The sequence below is a fragment of the Apteryx rowi genome, unplaced genomic scaffold (assembly GCF_003343035.1).
Source record: "Apteryx rowi isolate R43461 unplaced genomic scaffold, aptRow1 scaffold_39, whole genome shotgun sequence".
Taxonomy (NCBI): domain Eukaryota; kingdom Metazoa; phylum Chordata; class Aves; order Apterygiformes; family Apterygidae; genus Apteryx; species Apteryx rowi.
In genome coordinates this window covers 1,143,211-1,168,655 of record NW_020450418.1, presented here as the reverse complement: position 1 = coordinate 1,168,655, position 25,445 = coordinate 1,143,211, and the positions used below count along the sequence as shown (strand labels likewise).

At 47.6% G+C, this 25,445-nt stretch overlaps 1 protein-coding gene across 2 annotated transcripts in view; it reads right to left on the bottom strand.

Annotated features, from left to right (window-relative positions):
• The window catches only part of NEGR1 (neuronal growth regulator 1), a 304,317-nt gene that overhangs the window by 63,233 nt on the left and 215,639 nt on the right, over positions 1–25,445 (bottom strand). For both annotated transcript variants that reach the window (XM_026074528.1, XM_026074529.1), the window contains exon 4: positions 15,279–15,410. In XM_026074528.1, coding sequence (XP_025930313.1) covers positions 15,279–15,410 — 132 coding nt within the window. The remainder of the gene's footprint in view (positions 1–15,278; positions 15,411–25,445) is intronic.

Below are 25,445 nucleotides of genomic sequence, written 5' to 3'. Positions count from 1 at the left end.
TGAAATATAAGATAGCACCTCTTGAGTGTGTGCAGCCAGGGCATGTGCACTGGTCTCATTTTCATTCCCCTTTCACATTCACTCTGTTTCATTTCCCTGTGTGTTGGGAGTAACTACCCAGACTCCACACATGCAGACGAAAGGGGAAAAACGGGTGTCACCACCTTGGAGAGGGAACATCTGGCTGGGAACCTGCGTGTGAACAAACACGAGGTCTTTTTCTTTGCTCTTCCCTTTCCTCCAAGGAAGATATAAAGCAGTGGACCTCAACAAATTCTGGGATCTAAGAAGTAGATCTTTTGGCAGTAAAGCTAAGGAGAAAGTGAGTTAAGGAAAGCTGGCGGTTCTTCAAGGAAACAATGTTTGGAAGACAAATGCAAAACATCTCAACGCAGATCAGTAGTGCAATAAGGGATCTGCTTCACTCCTACATCAACACATTCAGAAAGTCAAAACACAGAAGCAGATCAGGCAGCCAAGGGACATCAAGGGTAGTGAGAAATCATGTCATAAGTACATTAGCATTAAAACAAAAAGTTACTCTGCTACTTAGTACTATCCATATATGATGTGCACAGTATCTAAACATTAATGGTAGTGCTTTTCAGTACCACCACTCTTGCAGCTTGACAGTATCTGAAAATTCAACATGATTGTTAATAAAAATCCTGAACACCGGAACGAGAACAAACCCTGGGGACCCGCGCCCCTTTGGCCTGGCAATGAGCCTTTTGATGACAGTTTTCTAAATAATCTTGCACCCTTGCCACAGACATTTTTTCTTGGCCGTATTTCCCACACCTGCATCTGCAAACATTGCATGTCAAAAGCTTGCGAGTGTCAAGAAATGACATCTACTGCCTTCCCCTGTGATTCACGGAAATTAGGGAGCCAACAGGATTTGTTCTTGACAAATTCATGCTAGCTGTTACCCATCTCCGTATTATCTCCTGGGTACTAACATGTCTCTGTTCAGTCCCACCGTATTTCGGGGACTGGAGAGAAGCTGACTGACTGCTAATTCCCTCCTGAAYGACAGCCACCTGCGTCTTCCATTCCCAGGACCTCACCCAACCTTTGCAAGTTCTCAGAAATAACAGATTCATCTGAGTTTGCTTTATATAGATCCTTGATGAAGCTTAATGGGTTCATCAGGCCACTGGAGAAAACGATTTGCTTATAGCAGACTGCTCTCTACCTCCTTTAGGTCAAGCGTTATTTGTCCGCTCTTGGTGTGAGAGGGTGGCCGCTGGCACGTAGCTAGCCTGCTCTCCTGCGCTCTGCGGTGCGGAGGAGCAGGGGAGAGAGCAGACAGCGTGCGGTGCTGCGGGGAGAGGCCAGCGCCAGCCAGAGACGCACGCCGACAGACCTGCCGTCTTTAAGTGCAAACCACCTGCTTTGCTAGGCGCGAGCGTAGTCTCGGCTGAAGTACCAAGTTCAGGAAAGCAGAAAGAATTGGGATTAGTTGAGCTTAAAAAGATGACTTACTGGGGATATGTTAAGTCTTCAAATATGTAAGAGACTGGAGAAGAACGGAATCAACTCTTCCCCATCTCCTTTACAGGCAGGACAAGCAATAATAAAACAAAACCCAGCAAGGGAGATGTAGACTTGCTAACCTGAGCTATGGCTGGAACAGATTGCCTAAAGAGACTGTTGAGTCTCCTTGATACAAGCTTTTGTTTTTTTTTTTAATGGGATAGACAAGTAGTTGAATACCAGAGCTGCACCTGCGTTTGGACAGCAGGATCAGCCTGACTTCCCACTTCCTCCTCTGGACTGAACTTTTGTGATCTTTCAGATCCTGGGCTTATTAAAGTATCAGAACAGTTCCTATAATGACAAATTCCTTTACTCAGTTCTGTAGATACTAGTGTTGTATTTGAGGTTGGACACCACTTTTCAACACAACTGGGAAAAAAATCTAATTATATTCTTCTCACCTTCTAATAAGAATAAAATCTTCAGGTTCTCGCTTAACTATAAAAATGGGGTAAATACTGAAAGTTGATTTAGAATTCAGAAAAAAAGTAATTCAAATGACAGAAGTAGAACTTTTCTGCAGAAAACTTACACTGTGCACCTTGGATTTGATTTGATGCAGCCTACATACATAACAAAGTAGCTAGGTGTACTCGCCAAAATGGTATTTCTAAGGACAGTGCTCATTACTACTGTATAATAAATGGAAGCATAAGTCAGTGTTAGCACTGAACAGATTGTTTGGGGTTGCAAAGACAGCAGCTGTCACAGTTTGACAGCTTTCTTGTTAGTGAATCAGCTTTACTGACAGCCTTTTTGATTGAAAACCACTGTTCGCTGACAGTGTGTTATATCTGATATACATATGTATCTCATGAAGAATGAGAAGGAGCCATAAAAGGTCTAGAAGCGATTGCTCTATATGAAAAAGAAGTCCCCCCTCCCCTAATCTGCAGCAGATGTAAGTTTATAGAAACAGGACAGCCTATATTGATATGTGACAAGCACAAAAAGAGGTAAAGACCAGCCCTTTTTCTAACCAAAAGCAATAAAGTCACAGAAATACTAGTTGCTTTCAAATGCTCTCAGGAAAAGTTTGTGCAATTCAGAAAAACACGTACTTATGGGAACAAAACTCAGTGCAACCCTGACAGGCAGGTAAGGCTTCTCAACGCCTGCTAGCCCACAGGGTCTTTCATAACAGACCGGTATTTCCAGAGAAGAACCAGTTTTCTTCGATCCGCATTTGACTTTTCCTTTACACACTGCATCCGCCTTCGCTACGGAGACTGCCAGCTCTACGGCACAGGGACGCTGCTGCTCCCCGTGCAGCGCGGAGCACACCGCGGCGTCCCACTCCTCGAAACACCGAGGCAGAAGCACCACCACCACCACCGCCGCATGGACACGAACCGTGCCAGTTCCCCCAGATATCTCAGATAACATACAGAGCCGTCTGCTYGAACAGGGCACTGCACCGTCTGAACCCTTCACTAAGCACATGTTGACCTACATACTTATAACACCGAAAAATTAGCTGACTGTGGTGAAGGAGGCATGGTATTGACGCAAATGCATCTCAGCAGTCTCTCTCTCTCCCCATTTATTTGTAAGATATATCCATATAAAGTGATTTCTTTCCCCTCAGTTTTGTGTAATCTCAGCTGATAAAAGCCAAGGAACTGGGTACAACGGATAAGTCACCTTTGATTTTAATACCGCAGTTTAAAACAAAGCATACGCGATAGTTTTGAAGAAGATGAAACCAAGCAGAACCATTTCTGAACACCAAGAACTTCCAGTGCTTTGCAGTGGTTTTGTACCTGATAATCCCTTAATGTTTCTATTACAACTGTTCATTTCTAAAGAATATCTACAGATTTCTTAGGACAATATATCACAAGTCAACACTTGGATGCAGGCCCAGTTTTATACTGAGAAGTCTGGAAAAGTGGGATTTCCCACTTAAACATTTAATCGCTGCATTGAAAGATAATTCCTGCGGAGATCCTGTTTTGTCATTAATACCACCAAGTACAGCAGCAGTGACCATCTAAAATCTGAGACGGTAGATGTTAAACACCACTTTGTCCAGAATACACTGGAAATGCTGTGTTTTGAACTGATTTTTATAGTCTTTCACAGTCTAGAAGTGACTATCGTGATCTTACTGCACACAGTGTGCAAGAGGTGTCACTTACGGTGACACGGTCCGTAACGTTATTCTGTTTGTCTTCACAAAGTGGCGCTGAGCACAACTGTGCCTGCAAGGACTCCGGTTTTCACTGCAAGAGTTCATGTTTGCTCTGCAACTCTAAACTCCAAAAAAGGTCACATCAGCCTCAAAATAGCTTCCTTTGATTTGAGAGAAGAGGTAGAAAATATGAAGAGAACCAGATAAAAGCTTTGTGAATTATAACACCTAAACAAACACGTTGGTAATTCTTCTCCTTTTTTGTGCCAACAGCACTGCCTTGTTTTAAACCATAAAAGCAGAAATCAAGTGAGAAATAAGGCTCCCRTAGCTCAGATCTAGAGCCCACATCGCACTTGCTAATACCAGCCAAATTGGAGGAGTTATTAAAAGCTAATTTAGTAATCTCACCAGGGGACAAACAAGTCGTAACAATATCACTACAGTCGTCACTCAACAGGGCCCGAAACGCTGGGCAGAGCGAGGGTGGGAGCCAGCGGGGCCGCAGCCGCGCGCCCCCCGCGCCACAGCCGTACGCGCCAACGCTGCGCTACGCCRACTGCTGCTACAGAACGGTTTCACAGGAGCTACGGCTGCTGCTGCAAGAAATCAGGGCTCTGAGAGTTTTAGATTAAGACACCGGCTTTTCGTGACTCCAGCTGGGGTCAACGCTGCACTCGTGAAACCCCTTTAGGTTGTCACCTTATAGAGACACTTCCCTTGCGAGGGACAGGGAAGACGTTAAACGTTGGACCAAGAGCCACAAGGAATACTACAATTACTAGCGGAAATATTGCTGTGCAAGTGTTGTTTACTGTTATTGAGCTTTATTTTAAGTAATTGTTTTTGCTGAAGAGCAATCTGGGTAGATGAACATTCCTGGCAGCTGAAGAGCTCTCCATTAATTTTGGTCCTAGTTTGGAGTCTAACACAGCGTTTTCTGTACTTCACATTACTTCTTGACACGTATAAGCTCTTCCAGCTCGTAGCTGAGTCAGCTCCTGCTAATACTTTAATTTTCATGAACTTTATTTCAGCTGGTATTTAAAGTGGCATCACCTGGAGCCTGAAGAGCTAGCAATGGTTTAGACGTGGGAGGAAGCATTCAACGCGCACAGGACTCACGTCCCAGAATTGCTCCTCTCAGTCTGCTCTCCACATTGCCTCACTTTGCACCCCAACGTGCTTTGGAGGAGGTAAACATCTGGCCTGCGGACGTGTAATTCTGGTGTCTCTGAAGATGGCAGCGGACCTCACGGTGACCTTCAAGGGAGCCCGAATCCCACCCCCAGAGGAGCACGCGCCTGCGCCTCTGCTAGGCTGAAGGAAAAACACTTGCAAGAAAGCCAACTTCACCAGAGATAGATGTAGAGAGGTGTCCAGGATCTTATTCTCACCATATTTTGGCTTTCTAATGATAGCACAAGTGGAAAAGTACACAACTGCAGAAGCTTCATTAACGTTTTATCCCCGACCGTTCTCCCCGGGCGAGCAGCTCCCGACGCTGGCAGCCGCGTTGTGCCCTCGAGGGAACCGTCACCACATCCCGACAACCCTTCCGCTGACCCTAGGGTGGCTTGTCATGAGCGCTGCAGTATTTCCTACGGCACAGTTCTCCAGACATGCATAAGCGTAACAAACGGCATTTTCTGGTACGCCACGCTTAGACTGTGCCGGTAGCCACAGCTCTACATATTCTATCATTATGGGCGAATTAGTACAATTCTTCCTACCTCAAGGACTTTCTTTCTGGGGGCAGGGGACAGAGATCGCTTTCAGATAGCTAATCATGGCAATCCTCAGAATTAACCGTGGCAGCAAGGACGGACAACCAGCACCTACAGGCTTCCGAAACAATAAAATACATATCGGAATAGGAGAAAGAACCTTTTATCCGCTCGGTCACAAACACTGTTTTCCAAGAAAATAAAGCTTGAAAACGGAAGGGGGTCATGTGATTTCTTTGAAACTACTTTAATGCAGGCTCTCTTCAGCGCCAGCGCTCCAACTCCTTCAAATGCAAGACCTCATCTCACTTTTCCAGAGAGCCCTCGATGATGTGCTGTGGCAGCAGAATGCCATCTACATGAAGGAAAGTTGTAATCAGTTTTGCCATGCTTCAATTTGAGCAACTTCTTTTTAGAAATATGCTGTAGCCATGCAGCAGTTTGCAGAACCTAATAGTAACTGTTGTGCTACAGAAAAATCAATGTTAATTTAGAAGCAAAATTGCACTTCAGTCAGAAACTTGAACTGCATTGTTTTAATCTGACTTTTGAAATGTTAATAAAAATACCTGAAGAACATAAAACAACAAACACTGCCTTCATAAGAGGCTTCTTTCCCCACCAGTGAGGATAAAAATATTTTCCTTCAAGCATATTCTTTTTTCCACTCAGGGTGGATTTAAATGTAAGACCCATTTTTATTGATCTGAATTGGTATAAGTTGTTTTTTACGTTAAGCATCACTGTGCAATAGGACATCACGTAACTCATACAAATGATGCCAGTGATGGGAATATTTTCCCAAATAAATAATTGGAGTTTAGCCCTAATGTTGACCAAAACCAAACAAAAATAAGAAAGCCCCAACTCTGATTATCTGCTGCATGATCAAAAACTTTATCTTACAGAACAGCAGAAGAGTCTTCAAAGATCTGTATCTTATGTCAAAATAGCTGTTCTGATCTGTACTGTTTTGCTGTATTTGAAATATTTTGCTGCTAGGTACTCTTCTAGATGACCTGCTCCTAAACCAGGCTCTGCTGTTATTCACTTAAACCATGATCAAGTTTTCCTATCAGCTGTGCTAGCACCTCGTTTCCTTTAGCTGCAGTGGGTGGCTTGATATTCGCATATATTTGATGCACAAATATAGAAGCTAATTGCACAATTATTCCTCTGCTCTCAACTGTGCTTTATGTGCCGCAGGAAAGAAGCCCTCTCCATTTTTCCATAAGGCCTTCCCACATCTTTTTAATTAAAATAGTGGCTCAGATGTCCTAGTTCAGTAGTTGTAACTTTTACATCTACAAAATGCAGAAAAGCTAGTTTTTAGGATTGGGTTTGTATTTAATACTAATAGGAAAAACAGGTCAGGAGACAGCTGTGATGGACTAACAGATGAGCCTCCAGAGCGCCGCTGCTCCTGACAGATGTTTGCACAGCGTAGTGCCAACGCACCCGGCGAGAAGGTATCCCACCRTCCCCAAGCAGCCTGCTGCAGCGCACCATTATTCTTACCATTTAAATATTAACCTAATTCTATAACTCCGACCTTTTCCCCTTGCAACAGCTTTTACGTCGTTGAAGAGAAGAGCGGAGCACAGGAAGGACGTGCCCCAGGTCCGCGGCAGACTGGACGCGAGGTGACGGGACCTGTGCTCTCAGCCTGCTTCTCAAAGAGACTAGAAGATCTGTGAAAAATGGGGCACCTTGCAGTCCTGCTCTGGACACAGCTTACGCCTGGCCACGGTTATAACTTATGTCTACGGATCCGACCTGCCGCGTGAGTCCACGGCACGCACCAGCGTTGTCCTTACCTGCGCAGCGGAGACCAAAGATGTTTGAAGAGCAGAGAGTCACAAACTAGAAAGCTCTCACTACACTGAACYGTACCTATCTATTAACAGAATTGAATATTAACTAGTAGTTATATTTTCAGAAGTCCCCAGTGTGACTTAAAAGTTGAAATCCTGTTTTTTGAAAGGTAACCTGAGAATTTAGGAAACCATGTTTCACAGAAAGTCAGTGAAACCACACTCTGGAGTGCTTTTAGCTTTTGAAAGCGTAATTTTAGTACTTCAGAAAGGTATTGCAGAGCTCAATTTTCCAYGGCATTGTGCACATGCACTTCTTGAAACGGTCAGTGGGAATTTGGTCTATTGAGTACCTGCAAACTGCTCTCCGCTGTTAGAATATTGGGAAATATTTCAGGCCCTTGTGATTAAAGAATGGCCTACACACATGATGCCACTTTAAACGTATGAATTTCAGCCAAATGAATAATATCAATCACTGCAATACCAAGAAGAGGTCTTTCTGCAACTATGTCAAACATGAGCACATCTCATGCGGGTGCAATTCTGTCTGAAGAGATGACATTATTGAATTTACTTTTATATAAATGGCACAGTAAAGTGCTTTGTTCTTTAAGAGAACTGGTTCTTTAAGAGAACTGGTTTAATTAGTTAAAGATGGAACAACTCTGTAATTGCGTGGAAATGTCCTCCTCGAAGGAGGGAGGGACATTCTGATGAAGTTCCACGTCCTTTAAAGCTGTTAAAATGCAGTCATGTAAGTAACCGCAACTGAACCTGCTACTGCAAAATTCAGATCCAATGGACAAGTAGGTTGCATCTCCTCAGACTAGTTAAGTGCAAAATAGTTAACTGCAAACTGTTCCCATAGTTATTGCACAAAAGTATCTGAACACAGTTTCAAGAGACCTCAGATAGACATTTAAAGACCCCCAAATACACCATCTTGCAATGTTCCTTCCAAGGCCTGTCTGGGGGCTGCACTCCATGACAGGCTTCAGGATACTCCCTAAAATGCTGCAAGAACAAAGGTGTAGCACTAACCCAAACAATTGTCAATACACTGTCCACATCGTTTTAAGGACAAACAAGTGTATTTTGAGCTGCAAATACAACTTCAAGTACACCTACTGTTTTTTATCCAGTAAAATGAATCCTGCTCCATCACTCTCCCCAAACGAATACTGACAATACCATCAAAGTTCTCAGCTTAGACAGGGCTATAAATAGGAAGCTGAACATCTGCAGCTATTAAAAAAGTGAAAGAATCAGAATTATGCATTTATGCTTAAACAGAAGCCCCCTTTTCCTCCCCTCCCATATATTAAAAGAAAGTGGAAATAAATGCAAATTGCTCTGATAAGTGTTATACTAGGTACCAAAACAGTGTAGAACAACTGAGGCCTTCTAGAAATATCTGGGCAGTAGCCTTCTTATTTATTTTTAGTATTGCATTCACCTTGATTGAGGGAATTTTTCTTTGCTGAATCCAGATTAAGAAACCTTGTCAAGGAAATGTTTTCTGTAAGTCACCAGCAGATCTACAGCAAGACACTTTCTAGGGGGACAGCGTCACAGCAACGTGTCTAGGCATTAGGAGCCCCAACAAATACTGCAGTCCTATCATGTTTTTCACAGTAGGTTTAAGGTTACAGATATAATTAGGTTAGTGACTTGTACAGTATGTCTGATTTCAAAGTAAAATCAGAGTATTATGCATAATATTATGCAAAGTGCCATAGCAACAGTAAGGCAGACTTCTAAGAAATGCTAATGAGTTAAGCTGTTCTGCAAAAACCTAACCTGTCCAGGGAAAAAACAAACATATTACTTAAAATTCATACAAGAGACTCAGGCATTCTCTCTATAAAAATCAACATAAAACGCCTTATTGAACCATTATAGCAGAAAAGAAAGAAGAAGGGAGACAGGAAGATCTATACAGTATCTACCCTCCGCAATTTACCTGCTACTGCATGAAACCAGAGGCCCCGGTCCGTCGGGGCACCCGTGTGGCCGTCTGGCCCCGCGATGCTGCAAACCCTCGGCCCTTGCTGGTGCACCAGGACGAGACCTGCTCCAGCCGCAAGCCGCCCGGGAAGCTCGGTAGCAGGCAGGACGGGCAGCGGCCGGCGCCGGCTGACTGAGCGGGTCTGTGCCCAYGGCTGCGACCCACAGACCGGGAAATGCAGCGTCCCCGGGACGCAGACACCTGACGGGCTGGGGGCAGAATAAAACACGACGAGAGGAGAAAAAGCTTAGATGATTTACTGCAGAACATTCAACTCCAAGAAATAAGGCCAAGGAGAATCATTCCAAGGACAGAATTTGACCACCATAATTAACTGTAAAATATTCCAGGTTAAGACAGAGAAAGAATAGTGTCGCAAGCACTGAGATAAAGCAAACTGATATGAAAGCAGTTGACCTAACCAACCTCAGAAACCTGTTCAGGGGCTGGATGAAGCAAATGCAGAACTAGGGCTATTTTTGAGCCCCTGGACAGGCTGGGTGAGGCGCCCGGCGCCTGGAGCATCCCAGGCACTACGATCTCCTCCAGAAGAGGAAAGAGCAATGACAGGAGCCAGGGAATTTAAGCCAGCCAGTTTATCTTCAATCCCTATAAAAATTCTGGCCAAGCAATCGAAGACGTGAAGGCACCTGGAAGATAACAGGAAGATGAGCGCTCGCCAACAGATCTGTCAAGAATAAGTTGTGCCAAGTCATCAGTTTCTACCCGTAGCCAGGAACGGCAGCAGATGTAACATCTTACCGCAGCAAGCTTTCGGCAGCCTCCTACGCCCCCGGCGCAAGCAGGTGAGGCTCGGATAACGAATCCCTGCCGGGTGCGCGAGGGCTGCCCGGACGGCTGCGCTTGGGTTCGTGGTCACATCTACAGAGAAGTAGCACCGACTCTTTATTCTTGGGCCACGCTTTCCGAGTGTCTGATAATAAGAACCAGGGCTGGCGAACGTAGGAAATAAAGATGAGGAGAGCAAGGCAAGAGCCTTCAAAGCGGTTCAAAGACGAGACTCATCTGTTCTCCGTGCCTCAGAGGCCAGCCAAGGAAAGGGGCGGCAAAGACTCACATTGCACATTATGAAAAGCTTTCAAACAAGGAGTGGGATTAGCGGCCGCTGAGCTCCCAGCCCTGGAGACGCCTCGTGACGGGCCTGGGCAGCCGGCCGCCAGGGACACCGGGGCAGGGCACGGCTCCCCGGCTCAACACCGTCCCTGCCGGCTATCGTACAGCCTGCTCATTGCAATTCAATTTTTGCAAAATCTAATGGAAAGAGCGTCTGTACGGAAGAAGCCCTGTTGCAAGAAAAGACGGCTGGATAGCTAAAATGCCGTGAGATGTCCGTGCCTTCCTAGGAGAACCGGGCAGCGCCGGCCCCGCTGCGCTAACTCGCCGTTGCCTTTGAAGCGACCTAGAAATAAGGATGCGTCTTCCCTCCCAGCCCGGCAGCAAACCGCGAGGCGAACCCCACCGCTGCGGAGGGGCCGAGGGAGCCAGCCCCCGTCCCGCTGCGAGGCGGGCGCTGCGGCTCCGGCGCGGCTCCCTCGCCCCGGCAGCCCTCTTTTTCGGCCCCCTGCTGAGCACGGAGGACTCTGGCCCTCATTCTGCAGCCTCATGGGATTCATAAAGGCCGAAATTAAATTTTTGCTTTTTAATTTCCAGCTGAATGGCTTTTTTTCCTCTAAGCCGCCGGATCTTATTTCAGTGAAGTCCACAAGGTCCAGCTCTAACTGAGCTGTTTAAAATACCACTATAGAAGACCAGACCCTTAGTATGCTTTATAAGAGCATCTGAAAGGGAGAAATATGGCAATATAAGTCCACTTTAAAGTTCACGCTTGCTATTTGTTTAGGGAATCGATAATTTTACATAAATTAAAATAAATGCTAGCCTCATGATGCATACATCTCGTTCTTCATCGTCTCGGCCTGACCTCAGCGCTTCTGGAGACTCTCACGTTTAGCAGCTGCCTTTGTTATTATTTAATAAGTCATTTATAAACCAGGAGAGAGTCAGCGAAGTAACGTATGTATAGTTGCAGACCAGTTTTCAGATGACATTAAAATCTTGCTAATCCAGACACTAGCAGTTTGTTCAAAGCAGGGGGGTTTGAAGATTATCATCTATAAATCAGCATTTGCTGTATAAAAATATAATGGAAAATGCTAATAAGATTTACTGGTAAAATTAAATTGGATTATACCTTATCTATTTTAACTTGATTTGGTATAGTATGTGTTCTTTAGAAATTAGCATCCCCATGCTATCTTATATCATGATCTCATTACACTTCTTTATCCTTCCCCCTTCTGAGTTCACACAGACGCACTGCAAATTCTAAGGCCACCATTTATAAAAGGCAAATTATGGGGGACAAAGATGAATTAAGTACAAATTGTAAATTATGCAATACGAAACAGTATAAAGAAACAGAATTCACAGTCATTAGAGTTATAATATATATGCTGTAAGGGCAGACAGCAAGCTGGTTGGTCGTGCCTGGTTGGAAGTTGCCCATCCAAGAAACTTGAAATTCAGAAAGTAATTTAAAAACAGACAATTTTCTTGCATGTGCTTGGATGACTGAACGACTGCTCTATGCAACAAATATCCATACTCAGAATTACGCTCAGGGTTCGCTGATGCGTCCCATTACGTGGGAAGGCGGCGGGTCGCCACGCGCCGCGCAGGCGCTGGGGCCTTGCAAGCCCGGCGCTGCCGGCAGGCGCTGCTCGGGCCGCCGCGGCCCCGGGGCTTCTCGGGCGCTCGGGCACCAGAAACAGGCAGCGGCGCTGCCCCGAACATGGGCAAATATCCGTGCACCAAACTGTGACTGGAGAATAGTACCAGAGCGGGTGAGGAGGAGGAGGAGGAGACATCGGAGTCGGCGCTGAGCCCACGCGGTGCGGCGCTATCGTCACAGCTAAGCAAGTTTGCAATCCCCAAAAAACGGAGCAATGGGGCTGGGGGGGCGGCAGGGGGACAAGAAAGCTTTGATCTTCGTCCGTTTTTCTAACAAACTGATATACTCTCAAAAGAAACAGGACTGAGGAACGCTCCACGAAGAAAACTCTACCCAGCCCTAACCAAAGAACCTGAAGGTTTTCTCCCTTCTTCCATATTTCTCTCATTAAGATCTTTCTAGGTTTAAACTTGGAAATAAAATTAATACAGATTTCTGGCAATTAGCGTCACAGAGACGAATGGACAAACCGCAGTCGTCCCCGCTGCGAGACCCTGCTCCTGATGCCTCGAAGCCAGCCTGCCGAGCAAGGTCGATCTGCAGCACGCACACATCGCTCACGGGCTGGCTGCGCGCAGGAGATCGGCTTTGGAACGGGGCTGCGCGTGCCGACGCGCCGAGCAGCCGCCGGAGCCACTAACGCGGAGCCGCAGCGCCCGGCGCTGAGCCCTGGCGGGAAACGGGCCCGTCGGCAGCCCCGGGTCCCGAGYGGCACGAAGGGACGTCGGAGATGTCAGGCCCAGGCTCCCCGCGGGGGCACAAAGCTCTCCAGGACCCCCGCTCTCAGCCGGGACCTGGGGGGCAGGAGGGAAGCGGGGGCCGAAACGGCGTGCGCTGCGGGGCGGCAGGCTGCCGGGCAGGGGCGGCCCAGGGGCCGGCGCTGCGCGGGAAGCCCCGCGGAGGCGGCGCGCTCCGGCGCTCGGTCCCCGCAGGATACCCTTCCCTACCATCAGCGCGCTTCAGCCCGCACCTCTCCGGAGCGCCATGCACCGTTCTCCTGCCCGGTGGGAAGGCGCCAGCGCTAGTCGTAGGGAGCACAGAGGGAGCAGATGTTCGGAATAATTTTGCGTTTTGCTTAACTGGCTAGCGGGCAAGTTACCGACTCGAGCAACGGCATGTAAGCAATTAGCTGACTACAASCAATCCTTCACAGGCGCACACTGCTTCGCGCTGTAGCAGGATCCCAGTTTTGCGTTGCTTCATTTTTTTCTTTTGCCATTTTCTTCTTTTAGCTACCAGAAGCGTAAAAACACTCTGCCTGTCCCCGTGTTTTCTCTGCAAACCTGTGGGTTGCCCCAAATGTGGCGCAGGCACTAAGCGCTAGGTGCCTCCGTGCCRGGGCCAGGGAGGCCTCGCAGCCCGSCCGGCCGGCTGGAGCCGCACAAGGACCCGCACGGGCCCCTCGCTCGGGTACCTGGCCGCCGTGGGGGGCTCCGCGGCGCGTGACGTGCCCCGCCGTGGCGTCGGAGGCACCAAACACGGGCCGCCTGCTCGGGGTCTGCGCCAACGCCGAGAACAGCCCGCCGCCCCTGCCTGAACGCGCGCAAAGCCTGAGCCAAGGCGGTGCCTGCGGATGAGAAAACCCACGATCCAGTGTGCTCATYACCCCCATGCCCCCTTTTTTTTGCCTGCTGCACAGGCCTACCAAGTTTTTCCCTTCCACCTAGAGCTCCCGAGACAGATAATTTCCCCCCTTACTAAAATTCCCACGGTATGAAGTTTCTGAGACGCAATTTTTGTTCTGGCAGGACTAGTCGGAGCTCACCGTTGACTCTGGGCCCCGGCTGCAGTAGCTTGTTCCACAACACAGAACATTTTGGAGTGGGGCTGGCAGGAAAGACGTCGCCCCACAACACACAGGCCGCGTTTATGTAAAGATCTGCACAGCTGATCTTGCCGAGAGCCTTCCAGCAACAACACACTGCACACAAAAGTAACGGCCGCTTATTCCGTAGGCCCCCGTACGCTTTCCTGATCAAGCATCAGGGAGGGCTGCCTGCGGGGCTGGAGCCTTATCCAGCTGCCGTAGGAACGCCAGCGCATCCATCTAGCGTGCCGCAGAACGCCACGGACTGCAAGGAACCCGTGCTGCAATACATGGAGCAAGTCCTGTCAGTGCCCGCGCCGGGGAATGCTGGAGAAATGTGCCGATAGCGCGCCGGGTACCATGCGGGATCCGTGCAGAGAGCCAGCCTGCCCGGCTCCCACCTCTGGCACCGTGGGGCCGGGGCTCCCTGCCGGCAGCGCAGCGGCGGGCAGCTTCCGCCGGGCAGGCAAAGCCAGCTCCCGGCCGTGTTCAGGCGCTGACGGCGCCGCGGCAATGTTCCGAACAGGAGCTACGTTGCAGATTGCAGCCTGGGTAACTGCATTTAACCTAACAGCATTCCTCGTTAGGATGAACTAGGGAAATTATTCCCATTTCCCTAAAGTTTTCTTTGTTTCTCTGGAACAGAACTATAGTAGTATTTCAACTCAAAATAGTGCATCTGAAAACAAAACAAAACACACAAAACAAAGCCCTGGCGTGGTCTGAATTCCAGTTATGATGCCAGAACGGGTGAGCGCAGCGTTCTGTTTCAAACCATCCTGAGTGTTTAACTGAATCCAGTCCTGAATCTGAAAGCATCCCGTTCACGTACAATTCCAAGGAGGAAATAACTGAGAGTCTGTTATGTTGCATTGCAGCCTACATTATGCATTTTTTTAATATTAACCTCTGTCTACCAAGATCTTTAAGAAAGAACTGCATTTTAGCAAAGTTTTTTCTTGTCTTCACACTAGGGCAATAGCATGAAACAACTTGCTGTTTCTACTAGCAGTAATTTATATTTCCAGAGGGATAGGTCCCAATCTAATCATCTAAACACAATTTCAGAAAGTTTCTCTTTTCCTTATATTGTTGTACAACCTTAACAAATTAAATTAGAACCATTAGAGCCCAACAATCGCAGCAGTGCTTAGAAATTACTCAGGCAATTACTCAAAAAAAATCTCAACAACAACACAACCCAGCGAAATTGTCTGGTTTAAACGCACAAGAGCAAAACTCAGGAAAACACGCTCATCGCTCCTGTCCTTCCAGGGGACGGAAGGCGGATTGAGCCTCGGTCTTGCTCTGCCGCCCGCCCCTCTGTGGGAGCAACTCCTCCCTCAAAAGCCGCGGGCTGCTTCGCTGCTGTGCTGTGAAGGAGATCTACGGTTTCACCACGAGCAGCAGCTCTTTGCGTTACACCGTCTCCTTCGTGGCCGAGGCCCTCCTCTCCACTGCACTGAGTGATTAGAAAGTAACGTGACTTACAGTTTACTGTGACTTTTACTTTTCTCACATCTGGGACGGAGACATCGTTCTCTGCACTGCATTCATATTCCCCGGCCTGGTCTCTCGTAATTCCGTAGATGTCCAGATACTGTCCATTTTCAAACGGTTTTGCTGAAAGGACACAAGCAGAGAGGGAGATGAGAGGCCGGTCGCTTCGCCCCCGGAGCCCCCCCGGGGCGCAGGCGTCGGCGCGGGAGCCGTGCCCGGGCGAGAAGCGGGGCGGCCCCCGGCGCCCCCGTGCCGAGGAAGCCCACCCCCGGGGCCGGCGGACCGCACGGAAATAAGGAGAGTCACCCCGAGCGCTTAGGAAAACAGCTCCCAGCCCCTCTGCCGTGAAATAAAGTGAAAACACGACTGAACTGTGCGTATACATAACTCCCCAGTGCATCTTATCCCAAAATATTCATTATTTTAGAGACGAAGAAAAAATTTCTGATTCAAAAGGTCACTTGTGGTCCCTTGGCACAGGGTCACACCACACGCAGAAATTTTTGTAGTTTCCCAAATCTCAGCATCTCCCAGCTTTTCCTTAAAGTGGTGCCTGGCTTCTTGTGAGCGCTCTGGTATCCCTTAGATGAAAGTTGCTGCCTAGCCCAAAGTTCATCCTTCTGCCTCCTCTGAGCAGCGAGGCGTAGGTGGTGAACAAATTAATTGTTTTATAGTCCACACAAAGCACTCGCCACATAATAAAATAAAAAACGTTAAACCTAATTTTTATTTTCATACAATATATCACAGTTGTTATGACAACACACGCTTGAAAACATAGGCCTAAAGATTAAAAAGACTGAAGGCTGAAAGTGTTTTCCCACCTGGACAAGGTTTGATCGACCGTCAATAACTTGGCAACTTATAGAGCAATGACAAAAATCTGACGGGATTAGTGAGAAGTGCCCGCATTGCCACGGAGGGGGCCAGCGCTCGCCTTGCCTTGCTCCCGCTTGCTCCCGGTCTCCGGAGCTCAGCGAACGCATGTGCCCCGCGCAGCACTGCATTTCATTCCCCTGTTCACTGATTCATCTTTTAAGGCATGTACGGTTCAAAACACTAATTGTAAAAGTGCACTGCTTAGCAAGATGCCACTTATTAATAAGCACATTATATACCGTGCCTTTCACAGGAACGAGCCCACGAAAGCACCAGCTATGTAAAGCAGAAAAGATAACACTGAAATTGGAAAATCATTGTTGAACTGAGCAGTGATAAAATGTAATGAAATAATTCACAGGAGATGGGAAATAGCAYGAGAATGGATTTGTCTCTCTTCCCCGTTGCTCACGGGAGCAAGTTCTGCAAAGACGGGGTCAGCTGGGGCTGCGCACGCCGCGGCTCCGTCGCCTTCCGCTGCACCAGGGCTCTGGGAAGATCTTATTTACTACTGCTTTGAACGGAGACACGCGTTTTCAGCCTATACTGCATAAAGTGCGCATCACATCCGTTTGTGCGTGTTGCTGTCTGKGTACGCTGGTATGGCAATATGTGAAAACAGCACAAACCAAATACTGGTGCTGGCCTAAGAAGGGGATTTCGCTGTGCGAACCAGCGCACGCTTTGCAGATCGGTCTTTCAAAGCACATATGCCGGCTCACCAAGTTCAGGACGAGGACCGTGACACCTCCCCGCGGCTCGGCGGCGGGCGAAGGCGCCGCGCGCATCGTGGAGGTGGGGCGCCCGCCGCGCAGGAGACCCAGCCCCACGGCACGGCCCGCGGCAACGTCTCAGCRAGCCCCGTACGCGTCCTTAGCATTTCCCTATTCAGCGAAAAGGACCTGCTCCAATTTGCGAGAAGCGTTTTAGCTTTTCAATCTGTTCCGGCAAACGTGGGCTTTGCCTGATAATCCCGCGTGCGGAGGCAGATGCCATCGAAGCCGCTTACGCTGAAACCGAAACTCTGGCGCCGCTGCTGTGAACGGCGCTTCGCTGCGGACGCTCACGATACCGAACTCGGGTGCAGCTGCAGACTGCCAGCCTCGCGCCCCGGACCACAGCGCTCCCGCGCGCTCCTCTGCCGCGTACGGAAAACCTCAGAGCGTTGCCCTGGGGTCAGCGTGGGTTACGGAGGAGGCTTTGAGCTCCTACGTATACCGGGAGAAGAGCGGGAAAGACCTTCCAGCAAGGAGGTTTCTGATTTGTTTCTAATACCAAGGAAATTATATAAAATGCAAGATGCACCTGTGTTTCATGTCAAAAATTACTTTCAAATTATGAAATTGAAATGCTCTCCAACCTAAGCACTTCTCTGAATATATGGAATGTACCAAAATAATATATATTGAATCCTGGGAATAATTTATGTTGTATTCTATCCCAACTTCCAATATCAAGTTGGAAAAAGAAAACAATTTCTCTGAGTGCCTAGAATTTCACAAAAATAGCCATTCAGGTTTTAGATTTAAGCTAAAAACAAGCATTCTCTGCTTCAATTTTTTGTTTTCATGTAGGTATAACACATCAGGGGATAACCCAGTTTCTTCTCTCCCAGCACTTGCTTCCTTAGCAGTTCCTGGACCGTGGCTGTGCTCCTGGCGTTTGCTTTGCTATCCGGACGTGGTAATATCCAGCCTCAGCTGGGGTCACACCGACAACAGCGACAGGCTTCTGTCCCTGGCACAGTTCTGCTATTGCATAAGTAACGCTCGCTCCCAGACTTCTCTGACCCGGCAAGCGGTCACCGTTGCACTGGAAAAATRTCGACAGGAGCGGTACGTGCCAGGGAAGCAAAGGTGCATGTGAGTGCCGGCAAAAGCCACCTTTGGGGCCCTGCTAGGGAACGACGTGATGAATAACACATTGCTGCAGCTCAAACTCATCAAAACTGCTATGTGGAAAACTTCGTGGGAGTTCCTAGAATAATTTCTAGCAGAATGATCTGCAAAAATRTTGCTACTATTAAACGCCCATCAGCACTTTTTATATATTTTATATATATTTATATATATGTGCTTTATTTTATATATACATATATTTTATATAACCCTTGCATTTATAGGGATCCTATGCTGGGCTATTAAACTAATTTATGCAGCAGCATTATGCATGTATTTTTATAATGCTGTAAACCCCATGTATTTTATGCAATTCACATACACATTTTGAAAATATTAAAATTAAATCATTTTTAAAAGCTCATGCCCCCAGAAATTTTGCATCCAAATCACATGAGAGAGCTTCTAATAAATATTAGAGATAAATATTTTTCTCAGGGAATACATTAAAAGCAAAAGTCTGGAGTTTTATCAGTTTTTTTTACTAACGGATACCACATTTMATCTTTGCTATTCTTCTGCACAATATTTCATCTTCAGCTTGTTTTTAGTTCTAGAGATTCCCCACGGCTACGTGGTAGAAATTAAACTGTTACGTGAAAGATATATATGGAAGTATATGCAAGCATATTTATGTTACATGCATGCATACCCTAGTTACGAACAAATCAAATGACAAGACATATTATGAATTTTGCGTATCCAACTTAAAAAAAGAATATTCAGAAGAAGTGGAGACACTAAATGGCGTATGAAGACCCTCGTGTATGAAGAAGGGTTTCACGAGACAGTTCAACTCCCTCCCAGAGAGACTGGAAARGGAAAGTGAGAATTAAGAATTCTGGAGCGAAATCCCGGCTCCGGCGAAGTCCGGGAGGAAGCTTGCCAGACACCACCGTAAGAAGGAATTTGGGGTCGGTCCCGTACGCGACCTCTCCGGGAAAGAGCGAGCGGGCAAGCGGGGGGCGACCCTTCCTGCGCCGCCGGCAAGGTGCAGCAGCAGCAGCAGCTGCCCGGGGGCCCGTGCGCAGCGGGGAGGGGGAGGAGGAGGAGGAGGAGGAGGAGGAGGACCGCGCTGCCGCTCCGACACCTCTCCCGCGGGCCCTCCAGAAGCGGCGGCGCCGAGGAGGGAGGACGCCCCTCGGCAGAGCCCCGCTGGCCCCGGGGCGACGGAGCGCGGCGGCAAGGGCAGCCACCCATCAGCCTGAGGCCACATCAGCCAAGGTTTCCGATCAAAGACAGGARAAGGCTGTTTGCTGAGGTAAAAGAACCACGAAGAGGAGAGCGCCTCACGTGCAAGGGCTTTTCTGGCACAGTTTCGGAACATCTCTTAACCAGACATACTGATACGGATAATGATATGCAGTTCATCTATTTTGGATACTTYAGGTTACCTGATCAGGTTCTCCAGCCAGGAAGAAAACCACCTGTGAAACTAAGCCTGAATGCCTATTTTTGCTACTGTCATATGATATGACGCCTGATAAATCATCACACTTGTTATTCCTCGGGAGGGAACACAATTAAAAGCTGTGCTTTCTTGCCACACATATGGTTCCTGGCATAAGGTGTAGCATAAGTACAGACTGCCATATGGACAAGTTTTCAAAGGCTTGGATGGACTAGTTTTGCAGAGGTAGTATTTTCCTCCCCCGGTGTTAAACATAATTCAGTAAGAGGAAAAACCTGGTGCAAGGCCAGGGCAGCTCCGAAAATCTCTGAGGACTTCACTTGAGCCAAGGGTGATTTTTTTCCCCCTTATTCAGTAGGATGTCAAATAACTACAAYATAGCGCCAGCTTAAGAACTGTAATACCTGTTCAGCTCTTAGGACTGGCTTTTATTATCCAATCTTTGAGATACCTCAKCSGGCAGTGAGTGAAGACCCTTGCAGGAGCAGAAGTGTGAAGAGCAAGAGCTGGAACTGATGCTAGTCCCGGCTTATTACGCGCTCAAGCCATTTCCAGTGAGACAGACAGATTACAGTGTGGAAGTAAGTGTTTGGATCCAAAACCATGAGCACGTATAACCCTTTGAAGTACCGATATCGCAGCTGCCACCACCATCAGTATCTTGAACGGCAAAGCTGGGATAACCGTGCTCATCCTTCCTAAACCGAGCACAGCTCTCCCTCCTTTCCCCTACAGCCTCTGTAAAAGCTGAGAGGAGAAGAAACAGGGAGTCCTGGGTCCCAGGCCTGAGAGCGTACCTGCAGACTGGTGAAGCGGTCTTCTGGGGGGAGGATCTGCTCCGGGGAAGGAAACGATGAGGGACAGCAGCAAGGAGGGGCACTGGGTTAGCAATCTGTGGATAAGGGTGTCTAAACACCGAGGGCCCGAGTGATGATGCCATCACGATGTCATCTGATTCATTTATGATTCATAAATCGCTTACTCAAGAATGCCGCATTTCTCAAGTAAAAATGAACTAATATCTGAGGAGAGAGACCAAACATATGAAAGTTCTAATTTTCACAGTATTTTTATGAGTTGTTAATGAGTTCATCTACTTTTATTGAAAAGTGAGAAATACTTTCTAGTTGTTACAAAATAGCCAAATGTTCATACTTATTTCTGTGTAATGCTTTTGGACAATTTTAATCTGAATCTTCACATTTCRCCTAGATTGTAATCTTACTCTCATTTCTCAGTTCCTTCACAAAGACGACCCAATTATTCAACCATCCTAGTTGGAATATTATTCTCCTAACAACTCTATTTTAACAAGAAGCTTTTTTCAGTCTGTTTAAGACGACACGAGGATTTCTAGGAATACCTTTAATTGTTCCTGAAGGAATACTCAGAGTTCTGGAACAGGTCTGATCATAAYGACATTTTTCTAAGAATTTTTCCTCAGCAACCCGCTAATTGCAGACAGTGCAATATTACTTGACCCCAGTGCGATGGATTGTGATACTGAATGTCACTTAATTGGATCCTAAGATTACTCGTAGCCCTCAAGCACGACACTCACAAGTATCATGGAAAAAAAAAAGGCCCAAAACCTGAAACCAAAAGATGTCATCTTTTGCATGGGAGAGGGGTGATTTTGGAGGATCATTATTTTTTGTTTATCCAAAGGCAAGGGAAAGAATTGCAAATAACCAGTTTATGTTAAGTACTAAAGTTTGCACTGCTGTCTTTGGACTGATAATTAATGCCCTCATTTACTCTGCTTAGAGCTGCACACTATTTCCTCTAGAGTTCTTGGGAAACTGCCAGTAGCGTGTTTCATATTGAGGAACCATTGCTTTAATGACAACCGACAACCTTACAGACTGAAAAACTTCACTTCAGACTAGCAAGCTAGGACATTAAATTCACGTAAAATATTAACCACAAAAATTTAAGTCCCCAAAAGGACCGTAATATAGACCAAACCATTTATGCAATCATAACGTGCCCATCGCCATGATATTTAGGAGGTCCGTGTGCACGTTTATCAAGGATAACGGTTCACAGAAGGAGCCAAGCCCGCTTCCCGGGGGACTCTGCCAAGGAGACGCGGCCCAGCCACGCAGGACCGGCTCCTCGCAGCGGGCTGGAACCTGCGGCAGCGGTCAGGTAAGAGCCCGCGCTGCGAGCTGTTCAAGTTAGGGCGCTCAACAAACCAACGGGCTGTACGTTGCAAGCCAAGTGCAGCCCAGCAGCTTAGCCTCYGCCTGATGAACTGAATGAACTTCTGCAACTGAACTAAGAACTCAGGAGAGCAGACCAGCTCGCATCAGGAGCAGTCCAGGGCCGTTAACAGAAAACCYGTAAGGCGAATAGACGCTGGGAGGACTAGGAGAAACCCAGACTTCTGGAGGCTCAGGCAGAGCGTCTCATTCAGGGGAGCAAACGCCGGCCCRGCACAAAGCACCGAGCTGCGGGCCCGCGTACAGGACTGCAAAAGCCGGGCCGTTTCCTTGAGTGGGGACGAGCTTAACGCAAGGCTGAAAAAGGTGAAGAGGAGTTTTCTGCAAATCCAGTCTAGGACCAGGACTCGAAAGCTTTGCGAAGCCCAGGGGCGTCTGATCCCTGAATTAACGTCATCTCTGTCAGCGTAATACGCTGGCGCAGAGGGCATTACCTCTGGAATCAGCTTGCGCTGACATTTAAAAAACACAGGCAAGATTCAATTTGCACATTTCTATCGCAGCTCAGTATAGCTGAGTGCACAGTCCCGTTCTTCCCACCTCCCGAAGTTAGAATAGTTATTAAAGACAGATGCTGGAGACTAAGTGGAGTGAAACAGGGGCAGGCAATYAGCCCGAGGACTCCAGCGCTTATCTCCGCTCCTCCGCTGAGCAGAGAAACTTCCCTGCTCACGGTTAATCTCAGCTAGTCCCTGCCGACCGTCCCTGGCCTGGCATCTCTCTGAAGGTTTCCTGGCTTGTCTCCAAACGAGTCCAGCTTCGCTGCAAGGAACTGATGTTTCAGCTCAGTCCAGCAACGCTTCACCTGGAGGAGGAATACAGGCTAGTGCCCGTAATGAAGCTGTTGCCTGCAAGATGAGCAATGCTGGCGTCAGAGGGGCATATCATATCACCGTCATCGCCTATCAGATTAAATCACTGGATTATTGCACRTTCCTTTCCCTAAACACCTGAAGGGAACTCGCTTCGCCTTAGGTGTAATACAGCAGCAAATCCAGCTCCGTTTCGAAAAGGCGGCTGCAGGTCGTTGCCGCTTTGGGCTCCACACCTCCGCRGGCGGGAGGCCGGCGCACCCCGCAGCCCTTGCGCACCGCGAGGGGTGCCTCCGCTCCGGCTCAAGCCAGAGCTCGACGGGGCGCCGCGGCGGAGGTAAACCCCGGGACTGCCCCGCTCTCTAAGCGATAGCTGCACTGTGAGAAAATCCTCCACCGCTTGCAAGGCTCTTCGCAGGCAGCCGAGGAAGCGGCGTGGGATCACTTGGCGCGTGAGACAACCGAAGAGTCRCGCCGGGCTTTACGAACCCAAACTGACGAGCCACAACAAATAATCACCGGTTTTCAGCTATCTAGGACAAAGCAGCCCGAGCGGAAGAGACTTGGCTCCTTAACAGGGCTCCAGCAGAGAGGCCTCTCCAGGCGGGACCATTTCCAGAGGATCTGAAGCAACAGCTAGTTTGACTTTGAATTACAAAGCCGGGACGACGCGGCTCTACGGCTGGCACTTTCGCCCAGGCTGCTTAGTGCCGGCATTAGCGCCGCGGCGTAAAGGCAGCGGCTAAGCAGAACAGCGGGTGGAAACAGCTTGTTACACATCAAAGATAATATCATGCACATATGAAATATATTAGGGGAAATAACACTCGCTAGCAACACTGTCTGCTAGAGTCCTAGAATTTAGTAGGACAAATGGCACAAGCCAGAAACTTTTGTTTTTAAAACTTTCAGTTTTAAAACTACTTTGAGGCAAGGGAAGGAGCATTTTAAAAGATGAATTCACACTTTGTACTCACACGAAGCCCTGGAAATCTGATGATAATTAATGTAAGTTAAGTATTTTCAGTCTAAAATCCATGGTTCACAGTACTTGCACTTTAACAAAATACTTCTTACTTCTTTCATGTGTGGATACGTGGAAAACATTTGAAAAATTACAGCTCTATATTAGAAGTGCAAATGGAACAAAATATCTGACATTAACTATTTTCATTTCAAGCTTTTTCTCCCCCTAGGATTTAGCTAGAACTTGAAAAAAAAGCTTTTTTTCCCCCTTTTATTAATATAAACCTTCTGCAGCAGTGTGTTTCAGGAAGGATCTYGCAGGAAACAGACCCTGCGTGCTCAGCGCCTCGCATTGCCTTTTGTCCTGTAATTTAATTGAATCACCCCTTAGACTCATTCTTCCTAGACAGCCCTATCAGTGGAGCGCTCCGAAGATGTATTACACTAATATATCGTCAGAACGACAGTGCTATGATGATACATTAATGTAATACATCTTCAAAGCTTTAGGGCTGTCCAGAAACAATAGGCCTGGCATTAGATTCGGTTCAGACATATCACACTCATACACACATAGCCCGATGGCAAATGAAACGTCTTAGTGGGGAAGAGGAGTCATGACGTGAATATGGTCGAACCTAAACTGAGGGTAAATTTTTCTGGAAAACTTTAGCTTTCCTCAATGTTAGTGAAAAACCTGTTATTTTGCATGTGCTAAACAATTCTTACAGATATTTTCTAAAAAGCTTCAGTCTCATTATTCTTTGGAAAAACAACAAGATTGTCCTGATACTAGGAATTTGCCTTCTGCTCAACATGTGAAAATCTGTTTTTATTCAGCTAAATTATTAATTTCTGAAAAACTGCTCACCAAAATACATTCATATATATACACCCAGTTTGCCTTCAAATTTCAGCAAGAGAACTGAAAGCTAGACTGGAAGTCATGGTCATAAAACTGAAAGAAACGGGAATAGAAGAAGAAGAACTGGAAGATATGAAGCCAGAAGACACAAGGGGCCACACGAAGGATTTGGATAAGACGTCGTAAAGGGCAGAGGGGAGGCGGTTCAGCGTGAACAAGCCGGAGAAGCTGGGGTGGCACGGTCAGTAAACACCACCGCACACTGCGCTCAGAGCTGTGGCTAAACCGGGAGATTCCCGCATGCCAATCATTTTTTTTTGCCCTCAGCCAGCAGCTGCGAAACCTGCTCGTAAAGCGTGCATCAAGGTGCCCCTCGCTGTCGACCCGCTGCCCCCACGACAGGCTGCTGCGCAGCGTCTCTGCGTTAGCCAGCAAGGCAGCGTACCAGGAGCGCGCCTGCAGGTTAACCCAGCGCTGAGGACCTGGTGTCCACATCACATGAGTTTCCAGAGGGTTTACTTCGGCGCAGCCGCGGGCTGTGGGTTGAACCCCCATCCGTGGCGGCACCGTGGTAAGCTCACTCCTGAAGAGCAGCCGGCAGTTTTCTTTCATTTGAGGGGTTCGGTTTACGCACTTTGGGTGCGTCTATATCAGCATCTTAGTTTGCTTCAGGACTGCGCTGTTGAGGTGAGCTCCTGGGCTGGCCTCCCTTCTTGCGCTGTGGTTTGGCTGCAGAGCAGTTTTGGAGCACGAAAGTCCTTTCAGATGAAACTACGTGGGAAGATGTGCTCCAACAGCAAACAGGCATTCGGTTCACGGGAGCAGACTGAAGCCAGTCTGGCACTACGCACAAATACGGAGCGAGCCTCCGAGATCCCTCCTTGATGCGAACCCAAGTGCGTTAAGTGGGGCCCAAAAAGCACACTCGTGATTCATGCCACAGCATTAACGTAGGTTCACTTGCTGTTAGCACAAGTTGCCTAAGATTGCAATGCACATTTACAGATCCTAACCTTGCCTGTGAATTMCGGCAGTAACGATATGATTTCAACATGAACCACCTGGATTTAAAATATTTGGTTAAAATGTACAAAATTACATC